This window comes from Aythya ferina, assembly GCF_964211825.1.
Source record: "Aythya ferina genome assembly, contig: HAP1_SCAFFOLD_141, whole genome shotgun sequence".
NCBI lineage: Eukaryota > Metazoa > Chordata > Aves > Anseriformes > Anatidae > Aythya > Aythya ferina.
This window is the reverse complement of record NW_028181384.1, coordinates 243503-262237: the sequence shown is the minus strand read 5'-3', so window position 1 is coordinate 262237 and position 18735 is coordinate 243503. Positions and strand designations below refer to the sequence as shown.

Genomic DNA, 18735 nt, shown 5'->3' with positions numbered 1-18735 from the left:
GGGTGTGTCTCTCTACCATTGTATTGTTAATTTTTCATCTGATTCTCCGGATATGATTTCTCAAGTAGGCTCGAGGCACTACATCGTGTACTGTCATATTGGGGACTACCGCTCCAAGAGTGCAAGTTCCCTTCCAATTCTCGGGCAAGACCTTACAGGCTGTATCATTGCATAGCCAATACCACCCTTTTCCTTCTGGAACCGTCCAGCTGGTTGAATTTGCCCAACTGCTAGTTGTACTAATATCAATTTTTCGATTACAAGATGTCTGATTCCCCACATAAGTAGTACCTGTATTTATACAATCCTGTTTTCCCATACCCTTAGGCGGGTTACACCTTTGTACACATACATAGTAAGATTCCAACGGCACGAAGCTACTAACTTCTAGTTCCAAAACTTCTTCATATTTTCGACCCCAAGATGTGTTTTCCCACAAATTAGTCCAAGATAAGTTTGCAGGCAACGGAATCCCGATTAACGATACACCCTTATTCCCATGCTGTGGCAGATGGGTGCATACCCAACAGTTCGTCTTATTAGTTACTTGAGAAATTGTTTGTATTAAGGTCAGGTGTAAGTTCTCATCCCAAGTTGCCCACCCCGAATCCGAGAACCGCACCCCTGCAATCATTAGGATCTGGAAAACCGTAATTTTGTTGGTCCAATTGGAGTGGTGGTCTATATCCTCGCTGGGACCTTCTTCACCCTTGAATTGTGGATCCAAGCTGCTTGCTTCTTAATCTTAATGGTGGTGTGTGTTGTCAGTAATACTTGGTATGGTTCCGTCCACTTTCCTTCCATTTTTCCTGTAGGGGTTGTCCTGAAAAAGTCTTTATATATATATAATCCCCGAGCTTAAAGGGGTGGATTGGTTGATCCAACCCTCTAGCCCTGGTCCCTAAAACAAATTTATGTACTTTATTTAATTGTTTCTGAAGTTCAGTTATATAAGCATATAAATATTCTGATCCTAACTGCATTAGGTCCTCTCCACTAAATAGAAATTGCTATGGCCTTCCATATAAGATTTTGAAGGGACTCAAATTCCCTTTTATTCTAGGTTTAACTCTAATTCCAAGTAATGCTAAAGGGAGGGATTGAGGCCATGACAAATTAGCTTCTTATCCAATTTTAGCTATTTATTGTTTAATTAAATGGTTCATTTTTTCTACCTGTCCACTTGCCTGTGGTCTATAAGGAGTATGCAGTTGCCAATCTATCTTTAGAATCTTACTTATCTGTTCTACCACTTGTGCACAAAAATGTGAAACTCTATCAGAAGACATTGCTACTAGAATCCCAAAGCATGGTATTATTTCATTTAACAAGACTTTAACCACTTCTCTTGCTTTGTTTGTTCGACAGGGAAAGGCTTCAGGCCTTCCTGAAAACGTGTCAGTCAGAACCAGTAATAATGATATCCCCCTTTTCTAGGGAGTTCTGAAAAATCAATTTGCCACTGTTGCCCCAAATAATTTCCTTTACCGATTATTCCAAATTTTATTCTATTCTTGGTATTGGGGTTATTGTGTAAGCAAATGCTACATTGTTGAGTTACTTGTTTTATCATATCGTCCCACTAATGTCTGACTCAGGCTCTTATGCAGTGTGCCAGCTCCCCAATGCGTTTTATTGTGTTCTGTAAGAACTATGGGCCATGTCAAACTAGAGAGTATTACTATGTGGTTATCTTTTAAATATACTCATCCATCTGGTTTCATTTTACCTTTCAAATCTTCAATTACTTTTAAGTCTTCTTTTGTATAATTTGGATATAGTTTGGATTTTACCGTCTGGTATCTAAGACAATGCCTTCACCTCAGTTATTTCAGCTGCCTGCTTAGCCTCTGCCAATCGATTTCCAATTTCAAAATCGGTGTTCCCCTTTTGGTGTCCCTGACAATGCATGATAGCTACCTTTTCTGGTTGTTTTACAGCCTCTAACAATTTTAAAATTTCTTCAGCATACTTTGTGTTTTCACTGAGCGGTCAGCAATCCATGTTCTTTCCAAATTGCTCCATGAGCATGTACCACGCCGAATGTATATTTAGAATCTGTCCAAATATTTACCCTTTTTCCCGCTGCCAGTTCCAATGCTCTCGTGAGAGCAACTATCTCCGCCTTTTGAGCTGATGTTCCAGGGGGTAAAGGCTTAGACTCGATTACCTGCTGAGTAGTTGTTATAGCATATCCAGCTTTACGTTGTATTTGCGTAACAAAACTGCTCCCATCCGTGAACCAAGTTTCTTCCGCATCTTCCATGGGCTCCTCCTTAAGGTCTGGTCAGCTGGAATACACAGTCTCTAGAGTTTCTAAACAATCGTGAATCACAGGCTGTGCCGGAGCATCACTAAGAAAAGAGGCTAGATTCACAATATTAGTTATCACAATTTCCACGTTGTCCTGTTCTACCAATATTGCTTGATATTTCAAAATCATCAATTCTTGTTTAAGTTGTTTAAAGACTTTTTGTGCTTCTCCAGTCCAGACTAACTTTGACTGGTTAATCTTTATCAATTCACATAGAGGCTTTACCAATAGTCCATAATTATAAATCCAAAGGCGACACCAACCTGTCATTCATAAAAAGGTTTGTAGCTCCTTTACCATTTGAGGTTCTGGAGTCTGGCAAATGACTTCCTTATGTTCAGTTCCTAGTTCTCGTTGTCCTTCCGAAATGTCAAATCCCAGATAGGTCACACTTTGTTGAGCCAGCTGGACTTTCTGTCAAGAGACTTGATATCCATTTAAACCCAGAAAATTAAGACGACTTATAGTCCATTGAATACAACTCCCTTTAGTCTCAGTAGCTATTAAGAGATCATCTACATATTGTAACAAAGCACCTTCAGTGTCCGGAGGCATCCATGTTTCGAGTTCCCTTGCTAATTGGTTTCCAAAAATAGTGGGGCTATTCTTGAATCCTTGAGGTAGTAATGTCCACGTAAGCTGCGTCTTTCTGCCTGAATCGGGATTTTCCCATTCAAAGGCGAATAGGTTTTGGCTTTCTGTGGCTAAGCCTAGGCAGAAGAAGGCATCTTTTAAATCCAGTACGGTAAACCAGACTTGACTATTCTTTAATTTAGTCAGCAAAGTATAAGGGTTTGCCACTACTGGATGTATATCCTCAGTGATTTTATTTATGGCCCTCAAATCCTGAACTAGCCTATAGCTTTTTCATCTGCCTTTTTAATTGGCAATATGGGTGTATTGTATTCTGATTCGCATTCAATCAATAATCCATACTGTAAAAATTTATTAATTATCTCTTTAATTCCTTTCCTATCTTCTATCCTCAAAGGATATTACTTAACCTTAATGGGTTTCTCTCCTGGCTTTAATTTAATAATTATTAAGGTCACAGTTTTACCTCTTTCAGGGGTTTCAGTAGCCCAAACTCCTGGACATACTTGATCTGTGATCTCTAAAGGTATTTCACTTTTAGGGTCAGTTTGTATTAGTGCCAAGCTTAACACATTTGTTAGTTGTTCTTCTCCTATACTTAATTCCATTTTCCCTTTTTCAAAGACAATTTCTGCTCCTACTTGCTCTAATAAATCTCTACCTAAGAGTGCCCATGAGGAGTTAGGCATATATAAAAATCTGTGTATGCCCCATTGTTTCCCTAACTTGTACTTCAAAGGTTCACAAAAATAAGCCTTTTCGGTTACACCTTGTCCTGGTTTCAGTTAGAACAGAGTTAATTTTCTTCCTAGTAGCTGGTAGAATGCTATGTTTTGGCTTAGGATGAGAAGAGTGCTGATAACACCCTGATGTTTTAATTGTTGCAGAGCAGTGCTTATACCAAGCCAAGGACATCTCAGCTTCTTGCTCTGTCCTGCCAACAGGCAGGCTGGGGGTGCAGTAAGAGCTGGGAGGGGACAGACCCAGGACAGGTGACCCAAACTAGCCAAAGGGGTATTCCATACCATCTGATGTCAGGCTAATACCATCTGATGTCAGGCTAAACAATACATAGGGGTGGCTAGCCAGGGGGAGGGGGCCGGACTGCTCGGGGTTAGGCTGGGCATCGGTCAGCGGGTGGTGAGCAATTGCATTGTGCATCACTTGTTTGTACACATTATTAGTAGTGGTACTATTATCATCATTGTATTATTATTATTATTATTATTATTATTATTATTATTATTATTATTATTATTTTGTCTTATTAAACTGTCTTTATCTCAACTCACGGGCTTCACTTTCCATTTCTCTCCCCCGTCCCAGAGAGGGAGGGGGAGGGTGAGCGAACAGCTGCGTGGTGTTTAGCTGCCGGCCGGGTTAAACCACGACACACCTTTTACCCTAACATAATAATTCTGTGAAGGCATTAATGCCTGATTTAGAACTGAATACGTTGCCCCATATCAATAAGAAATTTCACTTCCATTCCTCCCCTAGCTTCATTATAACCAGTGGAGGATCCGCTAGGGTAGATTCCCCAGGTCCCCATTATTCCTGTTGAAATCAGGGGTCAATTACCCTAGGAAAAGGCTAGTCAATTTGTCCTCCGAAGCCAGGTCCAAACCGTTTTGTTTTATTTATTTATTTATTTATTTTCATTACATTTCAGAGTTGGTCTAAAAATTCCATAGGGGTTTCTTTTAGACCTTGTTGGAAGCATATTCTCAATTCCCAATTCATCCAGGTTTTAGTATTTACTTAACCGTTCATAATTTTCGGGACGATTAGGGTCTTAGTGGGGGTCGGTCAGGGGAATGCAATTGTCCACAGTTCCCTGAGCGGTCCCATCGGCAATCTGAGCCCGCACATCAACTCAGGTTGTTTTAAGAGTTAACTGGTTTTCTGTTTCTGTGACAACTCTCTCGGACCCATCATGGTCCCTTTGCCCCAAAGGGCTAACACCCATGATTTTAAGATCTCTGCCTCGGGCAGAGGCAGAACTATTATCATTCCTACATCCTCTTTCCCTGCTCATTCAACTTCAAACACCTTTAACACTTTCAACAACCCTTTTAACACTTCCTTTATCTTTCTCCAGCCTGTACTTCTCTAATGCCATCATCAAAGGCTCAGTCAGGGGCCAACTTAATTCTGTACCTTTTCCCACCAAGATGCTGAAACATCAGTATACAACATTTCATCCTGTTCTGCTTCTCCAAAAACAACACTAACTGTAGCAAAATATTATAGTTTAAAGTTCCATTTAGGGGCCACTTTTCTCCACATTCCAGCTTATAAAGTGGCCACCACTGATTACGATATTTTATCAATGTTTTCCTGTTCACACTTCCACCGGCAGATCCTCCAATATCCTTCCAGTGACTTAAAACACATCCTAACACACTTTTCTTTAAAATTTCACTGCTTGTTTGCCCCCCCATTTTCCAGTTTACACTTTCAGAATACACATGTTACTTGCAAAAGCGTATCACAAAACGTATCACTCACAAAAATACGGGCACGCATTATCTTTCAGTAGCGATGTCACAAAACTACTATTACCAGCAATATTGCCAAAATCACAATAACAATAGTCAGAGTCAAATTCCACATGCGATAAGTCAGAAAACCGAACTGTGTAACACCGTAACGATATCTCTCTTATAACAATGCCACGAACCTACTATTACCACCAGAAAAATAGCCAAAATCGCAGTAACAATAACCAAAGTTAAATACCATACTCCATGAGTCAGAAAACCGAAATAGACAACACAATTCCAGATGGACCTTAAAGCGAGCTCTTTCCTTAAGGTCCCCAAATATACTTATGGTGCTTACCACAAAGTATATACCAAACACTGCCTCGCAGAAGATCACCTTCTGACTTACAGACAGTTCCAGATACAGATGGACCCCAAGGTCCCCAGATATACTTGTGGTACTAACCACAAAGTATATACCAAATACTGTCCTGCAGAAGTCACCTTCCGACTTACTGGACAGTCCCAGATGACCGGTCTACCAGAAAACCAAACCAGAATAAAGAATATACTCACTTACAATGATGGGGTCCTTGTCTGCCTCCGCAGTGGTCCGGTGAGTCGAGGAGTCCCTCCGGGAAATCCCGGGGGTACCCTAGGGAGTCCTGTTCCCAGCGGGTCCTGCGGTCCGGCAGAGAGGTTGTCCCATCTGGGGTGCCAGATTGATTCAAAGATCGAAGCCGAAATTCCTTTAAGTGGTATATTCTTTATTGCAGCGCTGGATGCACGGGGGATCTCTCCACCTATCGTGCATACCTAAAGCGGAAAGCAGTCTTGAATTTATACAATCAATCTATCAATATTCTACAAGCACCTATACATATGCATTACCTATCCCCGCCTTCCCTCGCTTCTTATGCTAATTAGCCTTTTGGCACCTTGCGCCTGCGTAGAGCCTTCCAAGAATTGTGGGCAGGGGTCTTTGGGACGTGGGCAGGGGTCTTTGGGAGGAAGACCCCGAGTCTTCCTCACAGTGTACTTTTCACCTTTGGTCAGGAATCTGCTGAATTGGCAGGTTTCTTAATTGCAAGAGCTGGTTGTTGCTAATTCTTCCGTTTGTTGTATCTTTATAATGAATTCCAATGTCCAGTTTTGAGATTTATAGTCCTTACGTTTGTTTCTCTGTCCGTCTGCCGCTTCCTTATCATGAGTTCCAGTGTCTTGTTTCGAGATATACAGTCCATGTCTGGGGATTGTCCTTGCCTCCCCAATGCCTCCCCAATACCTCCTTAATCACCTTCCAGGAGGGACCCACCCGCTGCTGCCCAGAACGCAGAGCAAAAGGATGATGTTTGCGCCTGGGGGAGAGCCCATCTAAGAAAGGGAACAAAAGCTGCTGCCCAGCAGCGTCTGGCTCAGGGAGGAGTGAGAAAGCTCTGTGCAGCCCCCAGGGTCCGTGCAGCAGGAGGCAGGAGGTGCTCCAGGCTCACAGCAGCAGTTCCCCTGCGGCCTGTGCAGGGAGAGGCCCCTGGTGGAGCAGGCTGTGCCCCTGGTGGAGCAGGCTGTCCCCCTGCAGCCCATGGGTCCCCCGTGGAGCAGATCTCCACGCTGCAGCCCCCCTGTGGCTGGAGAAGCCCCCGGTGGAGCAGGTGGCTGTGGCCTGGAGGAGGCCGCGGCCTGTGGAGAGCCCCCGCAGGAGCAGGCCCCGGGCTGGACTGGAACAGGCTGTGCTGAGCCTGCTTTGCCCGTGACGCTCCTTGTGGAGTGATCTCCCTGTCCTTTTGGCAGCCCTTGAGCCCTTGCCAGCCTCTTTTCTCCCCTTGGCATTGGAGGAGGGGCAGGGAGAGAGCGCTTGTGCTGGAGCTCAGCTGCCCAGCTGAGGAAAACCACCACGGCTCTGTCTTGCCGCTGCTGCAGCACGCTGGTAGCAGCCAGCACCGTCTGTTCTTCGAGCCTCAGCAAGCCCACAGCATCTTCCCAGAAGGGATCCCTTTCCTTCACGCCTGACAGGCGCCGCCTCCAGAGGCTGAGGGCTTGTGCCCTGTTTGCAAGCGCTTTCTCAGTGCCCCCTTCCCCAGAGAAGGATCCCAGCTGCTTGGCTTCCCTGCCCTCTGCTGCCAGGCTCCCGCAGCTGCTATCCCAGCAGCGCAGCAGCCAGCTGACAATGTGCTCACCTGGAGGACAGCTGCAATCTTGTCCCATGGCTCGCAGCTCGCCCAGGGATGGGGATCACCTGCTTCCTGCTGCTTTTCTCTCTGCTCTCCTTTCCAACAGCCTCCTGTGCCCTGGGATGGCCCTAGCTTGGGGTAGGCTGCCTCGCCTTCCTCTTGCTCCTTCCTCTTCTTGGGAGGACTTTCTGCCCTTCCAAAACGAGATGACTTCTGCATGCATTCCTTCCCCTTGTGTGTATTGGTGCCTGAGACAGCAGCGGGGTCGTCCCCGGAGCCAGCTGTAGGGCCTGTGCCAGGCTTGGAGGGGCTGCAGGGAACATGCCAGGGGCTGGAGGGGCTGCAGGGACCATGCCAGGGGCTCGAGGGGCTGCAGGGTGTGTGACAAGGCTTTGAGGGGCCTCAGGTCCTGCCGCAGTGGTTGAAGTCGATGCAGGGAACATCAGAGTTGTTGGAGGGGCTGCAGGTAAAATGCCAGGGCTTGCAGCAGCTGCAGGCTGCGTCACAGCTTTGCATCAGGTCAAGACGCATTTTCCTAGAACCATACATTTCCTCCTGAAGGGGCTGAAGAGCATGGAATGGTCTTCAAAATGCACAGAGCAGACCCCAGCAAATGTAGAGCTGCTGCTAGCAAGTAGGTAACTTTATTGTTCCTGTTGTTAATTTTGTTTCACAACAACAGATGCAAATATGTATCTTGAATGAGGGCAAAGGTGACCTTGGATCTGAAGCACACAGGCGTTCGCTAGTGTCCCCCCATCCGGAGTGAATCCAGAATGACTCGGAAGGAAAAATAAAGTCCAAACCAGTGCGTTGTGATAAAGAGAGTTTAATAGGGTAGAAAAGGAATAAAAACCAACAAAATAATAAATAATGATACTTACAGTTTATAAGATATTAATATATAAAAATATTTAATACTATTAAATACTTATAATTTTATAATAATAAAACAATGCCATACCGTACAACACAGTCAATAAAGTGGATTTAATTAAATAAATAAGAAAACCAATAAATTAAATGAAAATTAAAAAATTTAAATTTAATACAAATAAAACCCATTTTTCCCATTCCAATGAATTGCTATCCCCATCATCACTTCCCATCCCACTGATCATTTGCTATCCCAAAGACCTCCCAGTTCTTATCCCCTTGGCATGCCAGTGCAAGAAGAAGTGCTCTGCAGGCAGAGGCCTTGCTGAGTGACCACCTAAGGAGAGGAATTTGATCCAGAAGGCAGGAAAGAAGAGCAATGCCCCGAAAGAAGAAGCAAGTCTTGTCTCTCAGCCCTTTGGTGTCCCAAGCAGCAGTTGCCATGGCCAAGCTTTCCCAGCCCAGCTGCTGCCAGCATCTCCCCAGCTTGCCATTGCCACCTTCCTGGGTGAGGCGCGCGCGCATTTGCCATTGGCGCTGTTGCCATCCCTGTGAGTGGCAAGCCCATCCCCTAGCTCCAGCACGAGAGAGGGGAGAGGGCAAGCGAGAGGGGCAAGGGCTGAGGAGCGTGGCTGAAGCTGGAGCAGGTGCCTGCAGAGGTCTCTGTGCCTGCCTGGGTGCTGCGGGGGCCGTCGAGGAGAAGCCCGAGGTCGGTCACGGGTAGCTGGAGCCTGGCACTGTCGGCGGGGCGCTGGGCATGCTGCTGGGGCTGCTGGAGGTGGGCTGCGGCTGCACACAGGCCAGCTGGCACGCTGGCCCCAGCGCCTTGGCCCTGGCCCCCAGCGGCTGCAAAGTCTCGCTGGGGGTCTTTGTCCCCGGCTGCTGGCGCTGCAGCGTCCTGGCCCCGCTGGCCTGGGGACAGAGCCTGTCCTGGGGCCGCACGGCACGGGGCTCCCCACTCGGAGTCTCCGGCAGCAGCCGCGCTCTGCGGGGAGGTGGCGCCGCTGCTCCTTGCCCCCCTGCAGCCCCCGGGCTTCGCGCTCTCTTGCTGGGTGCCGTGGTGCTGTTGATCGCCAGCTGCTGCGCGCTGCTGCCTGCTTCCCTGCTGCTGCCAGCCACCGTGCTGCTGCCAGCCGTCTTCCCCTGGCACGGTCTCTTGCGGCCTTGGCCAGCCTGGCCCAGCAGCGTCTTCCTCTCCTTGCCGGGGGGGTTCTCCGTCGTCGGCCTCCTGTGCTGGCAGCTCTGCGCTGTCCCGGGGGTGCTGCTGGGCGCGGGGCGCTTGGCCCCCTGCTTGGTGCCGGTGGACGCAGGGGCAGGCGGGGGACTCTTGAGGGGACCCAGGGGGCGTTTGGGCAGGGGTCTCCTATGGTCACTGCGGCCCTTGGGGTTGGGGCGTTTCTTGGGGGAACTCAGGGGGGATTTGGGCTGGGGTCTACGAAGGGCACTGCGGCCCTTGGGGTTGGGGCGTTTCTTGGGGGAACTCGGGGGGGATTTGGGCTGGGGTCTACTAAGGGCACTGCGGCCCTTGGGGTTGGGGCGTTTCTTGGGAGAACTCGGGGGGGATTTGGGCTGGGGTCTACTAAGGGCACTGGGGACCTTGGGGTTGGGGCGGGTCTTGAGGGAACGCTGGGGGGGTTGGGGCAGGGGTCTACTAAGGGCACTGAGGAGCTGGGTGTCAGGGAGGCTCCTGGGGGGACTCAGGGGTGGACTGGGTAGGGGGCTCCTAAGCGCACTGGGCAGGGGACTGGCTGCAGGGCTGAGCGGGGGGCTCACTGCTGGCACGACGGGGGACTGCAGCGACAGCCCACCCTCAAGCTTCTCGGGGCGCAGCCCAGGGGTTGAGGGGACCTCACCGAGGGCTCCTGTGGCTTCCAGTCCCTGCGTGCTCGGCTCCTCGATGTCCTCGCAGAGGTCGGGCAGCTGCGAGAGGAAGCGGCTGAGGGCAGGACTGCTGGGCAAATCGGGGAAGGCGTCCTGGGGCTCCACGGCATCGAGCCAGCTGAGCAGCTCCTCCATGCCGGGGATGGGGATGTCCAGGTCGGCCAGGAGCTCGTCCTGCATGTGCTGCAGCTGCTGGCTGTCCCCTGCCAGCTCTGGAAAGGCCTCGGCAAAGGCATCAGGGCCCAGCTCGGGCAGCTGCGGGGGCTCCTCAGGCACCTGCGGGGCTGTCGCCGCTGAGGACGAAGCAAGAAAATCCCCCAAGACGGGCGATGTCAGCTTTCCCATGGCCCCTGGGTGTGGGGCGCCCAGCGGCCGGCTGTGCCAGCCCCAAACTCACCGTCAGGCGTCGCCGTCTGGGTGCTGGCGGTCCTTGGAGCCTGGGCAGGCTTGGGGGCAGTGGGGCCGGGCAGCGGGGGCCCCTGGTCCTCGCTGAGCCCCACGGCGTGCAAGCAGGGCTCCGGCAGCTGCCCCCGGCTGCTGCTCAGGGTGCGGGGCGTGGGGAGCGCCTGCCCCCGCAGCGGAGGCCCCGGGACGAGGGGTGGCGGGGGGTTGCGCTGGGCGGGGGCCTGCAACAGGCAGGTGCCTGCGGGGTGCAGGAGCTCCCCATGGAGCACGGCCCTGGGCCCCAGCCCCAGCGCATGGTGGGGTACCAGTGTCCCCGTCACCATGGGCTGTCCCCACTGATGGACGGGGGCACAGGGAGGAGCGGTGTGGGGGAGCTGCCCCCCGGCGGGGAGCTGCACCAGCTGCAGCTGGTGCCCCATGGTTGGGAGCTGCACCAGCTGCAGGTTTTGCTCCACAGCGGGGAGCTGCACCAGCTGCAGGTTTTGCCCCACAGCGGGGAGCTGCACCAGCTGCAGCTGGTGCCCCACGGCGGGGAGCTGCCCCACAGCAGGGAGCTGCCCCCCGGCGGGGAGCTGCCCAAGCTGCAGGTGGTGCCCCTGGGCTGGGAGGTGCCCCCCAGGTGGCAGCTGCACCCCGGCGGGGAGCTGCAGCACCTGCCCCTGGACCCCCGGCACCACGTGCCAGACGGTGGCCTGGGGCAGCGCGGAGGGGAGGGTGGGTACCTGCGGGGGCTGCAAGGGCAGCGCCGTCGCTCCGGGGAGGGAGGGCAGCAGCCAGGCAGCCACCGTTGGCGGCACGGCTGGGACGACGAAGGGGGAGTTTTGCGTCTGCGCAAGCCGCGGAAGCCGTCTGGGGAAACCCTCTGTGGGAAAAAGGCCGCTGGGCTGAGCTCTGGGGCGCTGGGCTCGCCAGCAGGGCCGCAGCCCCGGGAGGAGCGGGAGCCGGCTGCTGGACCTGCCATGGTGGCTGGAGAGTGGGGCGGTTGCTTGGGGAACCCGGGCAACGGGGGTTCCGTCCCAACGGCTCACCAGCCCCTCGCCGACATCTTGGGGAGGACTGCAGGCTTTGGACCCAAGCAGGCTGCCCAGCGCAAGACTTGGCCATCCCCAGCAGGCTTGCCCTCCCACGCAGCACTTGCCATGCCCACCATGCTTCCACACCGCCTCTTTTCCCTGGCATTTCCCATGCCAGGACCAGCTTTCATCCTCATGGTCATTTCCCATCCTGACAAGTTCACATGAGAACAGATTCCCAGACAAAAGATTTCCCATCAACACGAAGCATTTCTTCATCCAAAGAGATCTCGTCCCAAAGAATTTCCCTCTCTTGGATGACTTTTCCAAGTATTTCCTTCCTCAGCGAATGTTACCCACCCCTTTCAAGACTTCCCATCCCAATGTTTTCCCATCCCAGGAACGATTGCTCATCCCAATGCTTTTGCTTCCCAGTGCTTTCAAAGCCCGGGAACATTTCCCACCTCTCTCATTTCCTAGCCCAATGCCTTTCCACGCCAAGGAAACCTTCCCATCCCAGCAAGGATTTCTCGGCCCACTCAGCCTTCCCCATCCCAAGCATTTCCCAGCTTCACCATCCAACACACAGCTTGGCCAGCCCACAGCTCTAGAGAGGGATTTGGACGATGCTGATAGACACAAGGTCACGGGGATTTGCTGTGCTGATGATTGCTCTTTATTACAGATCAACACAGATCCCCAGTCCCAAGGGTGCTAGGATGAATCTGGCAAATATGTAGATACGAGGCTCTTCCATTTCTTACCGGGAAACAAAGAGATCTGTGCGTTTCTCTCTCTCCACCTTAGGAAAAACATAGGAAGGGGAGAGTACTAATGAAAAGGAGCATGCTCAGCTCAGCCACCACGAAGGAGGCTGCCCGCTCCTCAGCACCTCTAAGCAGCAGCACCTTCAAGTCTCCTCCTGCAGCAGCAGCACATCAGTGTCTCTTGTCCCACCAGCAGGACAGTGGCGTCTCCCATTGCACCATACCGACCTCCACGCCTCGAGTGCCAGCACCAGTCCTCATTGCGAGCTGGACGCTCAGGGCACTTGCGGCCACCCACCTTTGTGAGCTCCAAGGCTGACAGTGACTCTCTGCTGAGCTGCCACGGCTCTTGGGTGTCCCGGTGACAGAGCTTTCGGCGCTAAGCTGACTGCCAGGACAAAAGGCTGCCGTGAAATGGCTGCTCCACAATGCCAGGAGCAAGGTCTGCTGGGCTGGGGGTTCGCAGGGGAGCTCGGCCTTGGGCCTGGCAACTGCGCCTGGAAGCCAGGGACGGCCTTGGTGTGCAGCTGGACACCTGGGCCTGAGAAAGCAAGGTCTCTTTCCAGACACTTGGCACCATCGTCACCCAGTGGCTGTCTCAGGGGGACGAGAGAAATGCACAGCATCTCTTGCTGCCCTGCAGTGCTGCTGTCCTACGCCCTTGGGGGTCTCCAGGATAGAAAAAGGGACGGATTTTGACCCAAAACCCAGCTCCTTTCTATCAAGAGCATCACGTCCTCCTGTCTTTCTTGTATTTGGCTATGACTTTAGGAATCCCTGCAATCCCTGCAGCTGTGTCCCCTGCCAGCTTCTTGTGTGCCCCAAGCATCCTCGCTTGCAGGGCAGTAGAAGATGCAGAAAAGGCCTTGCCTTAGTGGAAGCACTGCCCTGCAGGAGCTCCAACAACCCTCTCAGCAGCACGCTGTAGCCCCCAAATGCCCCTGAAACGGCACATTTCAGCTACTGGGAAGGAAATGAGTTCGCTCAAGGTGATCTACCCGCTCAAGGCCCAGGTGTCTGTGAGGCAGTGTTGGCAAGGAGTCCTGTTGTGTGAGTCCGTTCTTTGTGGGTGCTCCGTCCCCACAAGGCTTGCTTTTCAAGGCCCAGGAGAGTCTTGTGGGCACTGGCCTGGGGTCCCAGGCTGAGCCAGCTGCTGGCTGGCAATCAGGGAGGCTCGCTCGGTGTCTTGGCTTGGGTTTGCGTGGCCAGGCTGTGGGAGCGGGGGGCTGCAGGGGTGTCCTCTGTGAGGAGAATGCAGCAGCTGCCCCATGGGAGCTCAGAGCCGCTTCCAGGAGGCTCCTTCCAGGAGGGACCCACCCGCTGCTGCCCAGAACACAGAGCAAAAGGATGATGTTTGCGCCTGGGGGAGAGCCCATCTAAGAAAGGGAACAAAAGCTGCTGCCCAGCAGCGTCTGGCTCAGGGAGGAGTGAGAAAGCTCTGTGCAGCCCCCAGGGTCCGTGCAGCAGGAGGCAGGAGGTGCTCCAGGCTCACAGCAGCAGTTCCCCTGCGGCCTGTGCAGGGAGAGGCCCCTGGTGGAGCAGGCTGTGCCCCTGGTGGAGCAGGCTGTCCCCCTGCAGCCCATGGGTCCCCCGTGGAGCAGATCTCCACGCTGCAGCCCCCCTGCGGGTGGAGGAGCCCCCGGTGGAGCAGGTGGCTGTGGCCTGGAGGAGGCCGCGGCCTGTGGAGAGCCCCCGTAGCAGCAGGCCCCGGGCTGGACTGGAACAGGCTGTGCTGAGCCTGCTTTGCCCGTGACGCTCCTTGTGGAGTGATCTCCCTGTCCTTTTGGCAGCCCTTGAGCCCTTGCCAGCCTCTTTTCTCCCCTTGGCATTGGAGGAGGGGCAGGGAGAGAGCGCTTGTGCTGGAGCTCAGCTGCCCAGCTGAGGAAAACCACCACGGCTCTGTCTTGCCGCTGCTGCAGCACGCTGGTAGCAGCCAGCACCGTCTGTTCTTCGAGCCTCAGCAAGCCCACAGCATCTTCCCAGAAGGGATCCCTTTCCTTCACGCCTGACAGGCGCCGCCTCCAGAGGCTGAGGGCTTGTGCCCAGTTTGCAAGCTCTTTCTCAGTGCCCCCTTCCCCAGAGAAGGATCCCAGCTGCTTGGCTTCCCTGCCCTCTGCTGCCAGGCTCCCGCAGCTGCTGTCCCAGCAGCGCAGCAGCCAGCTGACAATGTGCTCGCCTGGAGGACAGCTGCAATCTTGTCCCATGGCTCGCAGCTCACCCAGGGATGGGGATCACCTGCTTCCTGCTGCTTTTCTCTCTGCTCTCCTTTCCAACAGCCTCCTGTGCCCTGGGATGGCCCTAGCTTGGGGTAGGCTGCCTCGCCTTCCTCTTGCTCCTTCCTCTTCTTGGGAGGACTTTCTGCCCTTCCAAAACGAGATGACTTCTGCATGCATTCCTTCCCCTTGTGTGTATTGGTGCCTGAGACAGCAGCGGGGTCGTCCCCGGAGCCAGCTGTAGGGCCTGTGCCAGGCTTGGAGGGGCTGCAGGGAACATGCCAGGGGCTGGAGGGGCTGCAGGGACCATGCCAGGGGCTCGAGGGGCTGCAGGGTGTGTGACAAGGCTTTGAGGGGCCTCAGGTCCTGCCGCAGTGGTTGAAGTCGATGCAGGGAACATCAGAGTTGTTGGAGGGGCTGCAGGTAAAATGCCAGGGCTTGCAGCAGCTGCAGGCTGCGTCACAGCTTTGCATCAGGTCAAGACGCATTTTCCTAGAACCATACATTTCCTCCTGAAGGGGCTGAAGAGCATGGAATGGTCTTCAAAATGCACAGAGCAGACCCCAGCAAATGTAGAGCTGCTGCTAGCAAGTAGGTAACTTTATTGTTCCTGTTGTTAATTTTGTTTCACAACAACAGATGCAAATATGTATCTTGAATGAGGGCAAAGGTGACCTTGGATCTGAAGCACACAGGCGTTCGCTAGTGTCCCCCCATCCGGAGTGAATCCAGAATGACTTGGAAGGAAAAATAAAGTCCAAACCAGTGCGTTGTGATAAAGAGAGTTTAATAGGGTAGAAAAGGAATAAAAACCAACAAAATAATAAATAATGATACTTACAGTTTATAAGATATTAATATATAAAAATATTTAATACTATTAAATACTTATAATTTTATAATAATAAAACAATGCCATACCGTACAACACAGTCAATAAAGTGGATTTAATTAAATAAATAAGAAAACCAATAAATTAAATGAAAATTAAAAAATTTAAATTTAATACAAATAAAACCCATTTTTCCCATTCCAATGAATTGCTATCCCCATCATCACTTCCCATCCCACTGATCATTTGCTATCCCAAAGACCTCCCAGTTCTTATCCCCTTGGCATGCCAGTGCAAGAAGAAGTGCTCTGCAGGCAGAGGCCTTGCTGAGTGACCACCTAAGGAGAGGAATTTGATCCAGAAGGCAGGAAAGAAGAGCAATGCCCCGAAAGAAGAAGCAAGTCTTGTCTCTCAGCCCTTTGGTGTCCCAAGCAGCAGTTGCCATGGCCAAGCTTTCCCAGCCCAGCTGCTGCCAGCATCTCCCCAGCTTGCCATTGCCACCTTCCTGGGTGAGGCGCGCGCGCATTTGCCATTGGCGCTGTTGCCATCCCTGTGAGTGGCAAGCCCATCCCCTAGCTCCAGCACGAGAGAGGGGAGAGGGCAAGCGAGAGGGGCAAGGGCTGAGGAGCGTGGCTGAAGCTGGAGCAGGTGCCTGCAGAGGTCTCTGTGCCTGCCTGGGTGCTGCGGGGGCCGTCGAGGAGAAGCCCGAGGTCGGTCACGGGTAGCTGGAGCCTGGCACTGTCGGCGGGGCGCTGGGCATGCTGCTGGGGCTGCTGGAGGTGGGCTGCGGCTGCACACAGGCCAGCTGGCACGCTGGCCCCAGCGCCTTGGCCCTGGCCCCCAGCGGCTGCAAAGTCTCGCTGGGGGTCTTTGTCCCCGGCTGCTGGCGCTGCAGCGTCCTGGCCCCGCTGGCCTGGGGACAGAGCCTGTCCTGGGGCCGCACGGCACGGGGCTCCCCACTCGGAGTCTCCGGCAGCAGCCGCGCTCTGCGGGGAGGTGGCGCCGCTGCTCCTTGCCCCCCTGCAGCCCCCGGGCTTCGCGCTCTCTTGCTGGGTGCCGTGGTGCTGTTGATCGCCAGCTGCTGCGCGCTGCTGCCTGCTTCCCTGCTGCTGCCAGCCACCGTGCTGCTGCCAGCCGTCTTCCCCTGGCACGGTCTCTTGCGGCCTTGGCCAGCCTGGCCCAGCAGCGTCTTCCTCTCCTTGCCGGGGGGGTTCTCCGTCGTCGGCCTCCTGTGCTGGCAGCTCTGCGCTGTCCCGGGGGTGCTGCTGGGCGCGGGGCGCTTGGCCCCCTGCTTGGTGCCGGTGGACGCAGGGGCAGGCGGGGGACTCTTGAGGGGACCCAGGGGGCGTTTGGGCAGGGGTCTCCTATGGTCACTGCGGCCCTTGGGGTTGGGGCGTTTCTTGGGGGAACTCAGGGGGGATTTGGGCTGGGGTCTACGAAGGGCACTGCGGCCCTTGGGGTTGGGGCGTTTCTTGGGGGAACTCGGGGGGGATTTGGGCTGGGGTCTACTAAGGGCACTGCGGCCCTTGGGGTTGGGGCGTTTCTTGGGAGAACTCGGGGGGGATTTGGGCTGGGGTCTACTAAGGGCACTGGGGACCTTGGGGTTGGAGCGGGTCTTGAGGGAACGCTGGGGGGGTTGGGGCAGGGGTCTACTAAGGGCACTGAGGAGCTGGGTGTCAGGGAGGCTCCTGGGGGGACTCAGGGGTGGACTGGGTAGGGGGCTCCTAAGCGCACTGGGCAGGGGACTGGCTGCAGGGCTGAGCGGGGGGCTCACTGCTGGCACGACGGGGGACTGCAGCGACAGCCCACCCTCAAGCTTCTCGGGGCGCAGCCCAGGGGTTGAGGGGACCTCACCGAGGGCTCCTGTGGCTTCCAGTCCCTGCGTGCTCGGCTCCTCGATGTCCTCGCAGAGGTCGGGCAGCTGCGAGAGGAAGCGGCTGAGGGCAGGACTGCTGGGCAAATCGGGGAAGGCGTCCTGGGGCTCCACGGCATCGAGCCAGCTGAGCAGCTCCTCCATGCCGGGGATGGGGATGTCCAGGTCGGCCAGGAGCTCGTCCTGCATGTGCTGCAGCTGCTGGCTGTCCCCTGCCAGCTCTGGAAAGGCCTCGGCAAAGGCATCAGGGCCCAGCTCGGGCAGCTGCGGGGGCTCCTCAGGCACCTGCGGGGCTGTCACCGCTGAGGACGAAGCAAGAAAATCCCCCAAGACGGGTGATGTCAGCTTTCCCATGGCCCCTGGGTGTGGGGCGCCCAGCGGCCGGCTGTGCCAGCCCCAAACTCACCGTCAGGCGTCGCCGTCTGGGTGCTGGCGGTCCTTGGAGCCTGGGCAGGCTTGGGGGCAGTGGGGCCGGGCAGCGGGGGCCCCTGGTCCTCGCTGAGCCCCACGGCGTGCAAGCAGGGCTCCGGCAGCTGCCCCCGGCTGCTGCTCAGGGTGCGGGGCGTGGGGAGCGCCTGCCCCCGCAGCGGAGGCCCCGGGACGAGGGGTGGCGGGGGGTTGCGCTGGGCAGGGGCCTGCAACAGGCAGGTGCCTGCGGGGTGCAGGAGCTCCCCATGGAGCACGGCCCTGGGCCCCAGCCCCAGCGCATGGTGGGGTACCAGTGTCCCCGTCACCATGGGCTGTCCCCACTGATGGACGGGGGCACAGGGAGGAGCGGTGTGGGGGAGCTGCCCCCCGGCGGGGAGCTGCACCAGCTGCAGCTGGTGCCCCATGGTTGGGAGCTGCACCAGCTGCAGGTTTTGCTCCACAGCGGGGAGCTGCACCAGCTGCAGGTTTTGCCCCACAGCGGGGAGCTGCACCAGCTGCAGCTGGTGCCCCACGGCGGGGAGCTGCCCCACAGCAGGGAGCTGCCCCCCGGCGGGGAGCTGCCCAAGCTGCAGGTGGTGCCCCTGGGCTGGGAGGTGCCCCCCAGGTGGCAGCTGCACCCCGGCGGGGAGCTGCAGCACCTGCCCCTGGACCCCCGGCACCACGTGCCAGACGGTGGCCTGGGGCAGCGCGGAGGGGAGGGTGGGTACCTGCGGGGGCTGCAAGGGCAGCGCCGTCGCTCCGGGGAGGGAGGGCAGCAGCCAGGCAGCCACCGTTGGCGGCACGGCTGGGACGACGAAGGGGGAGTTTTGCGTCTGCGCAAGCCGCGGAAGCCGTCTGGGGAAACCCTCTGTGGGAAAAAGGCCGCTGGGCTGAGCTCTGGGGCG

General features: G+C 54.8%; 1 protein-coding gene across 1 annotated transcript; it reads right to left on the bottom strand.

Annotated features, from left to right (window-relative positions):
- Window positions 1-230: 230 nt before the first annotated feature.
- LOC311428803 (uncharacterized protein) lies at window positions 231-18278 on the bottom strand (the record flags this gene model as incomplete). Its single annotated transcript, XM_084540080.1, has 6 exons — window positions 17829-18278; window positions 17569-17724; window positions 11863-11948; window positions 10717-11197; window positions 10527-10612; window positions 231-239 (listed from the first exon to the last, which is right to left on the bottom strand). The coding sequence occupies exons 1-6, from the start codon at window positions 18253-18255 to the stop codon at window positions 231-233; spliced, it is 1245 nt and encodes a 414-aa protein (XP_084396206.1). The 5' UTR covers window positions 18256-18278.
- Between the last annotated feature and the right edge of the window lie 457 nt (window positions 18279-18735).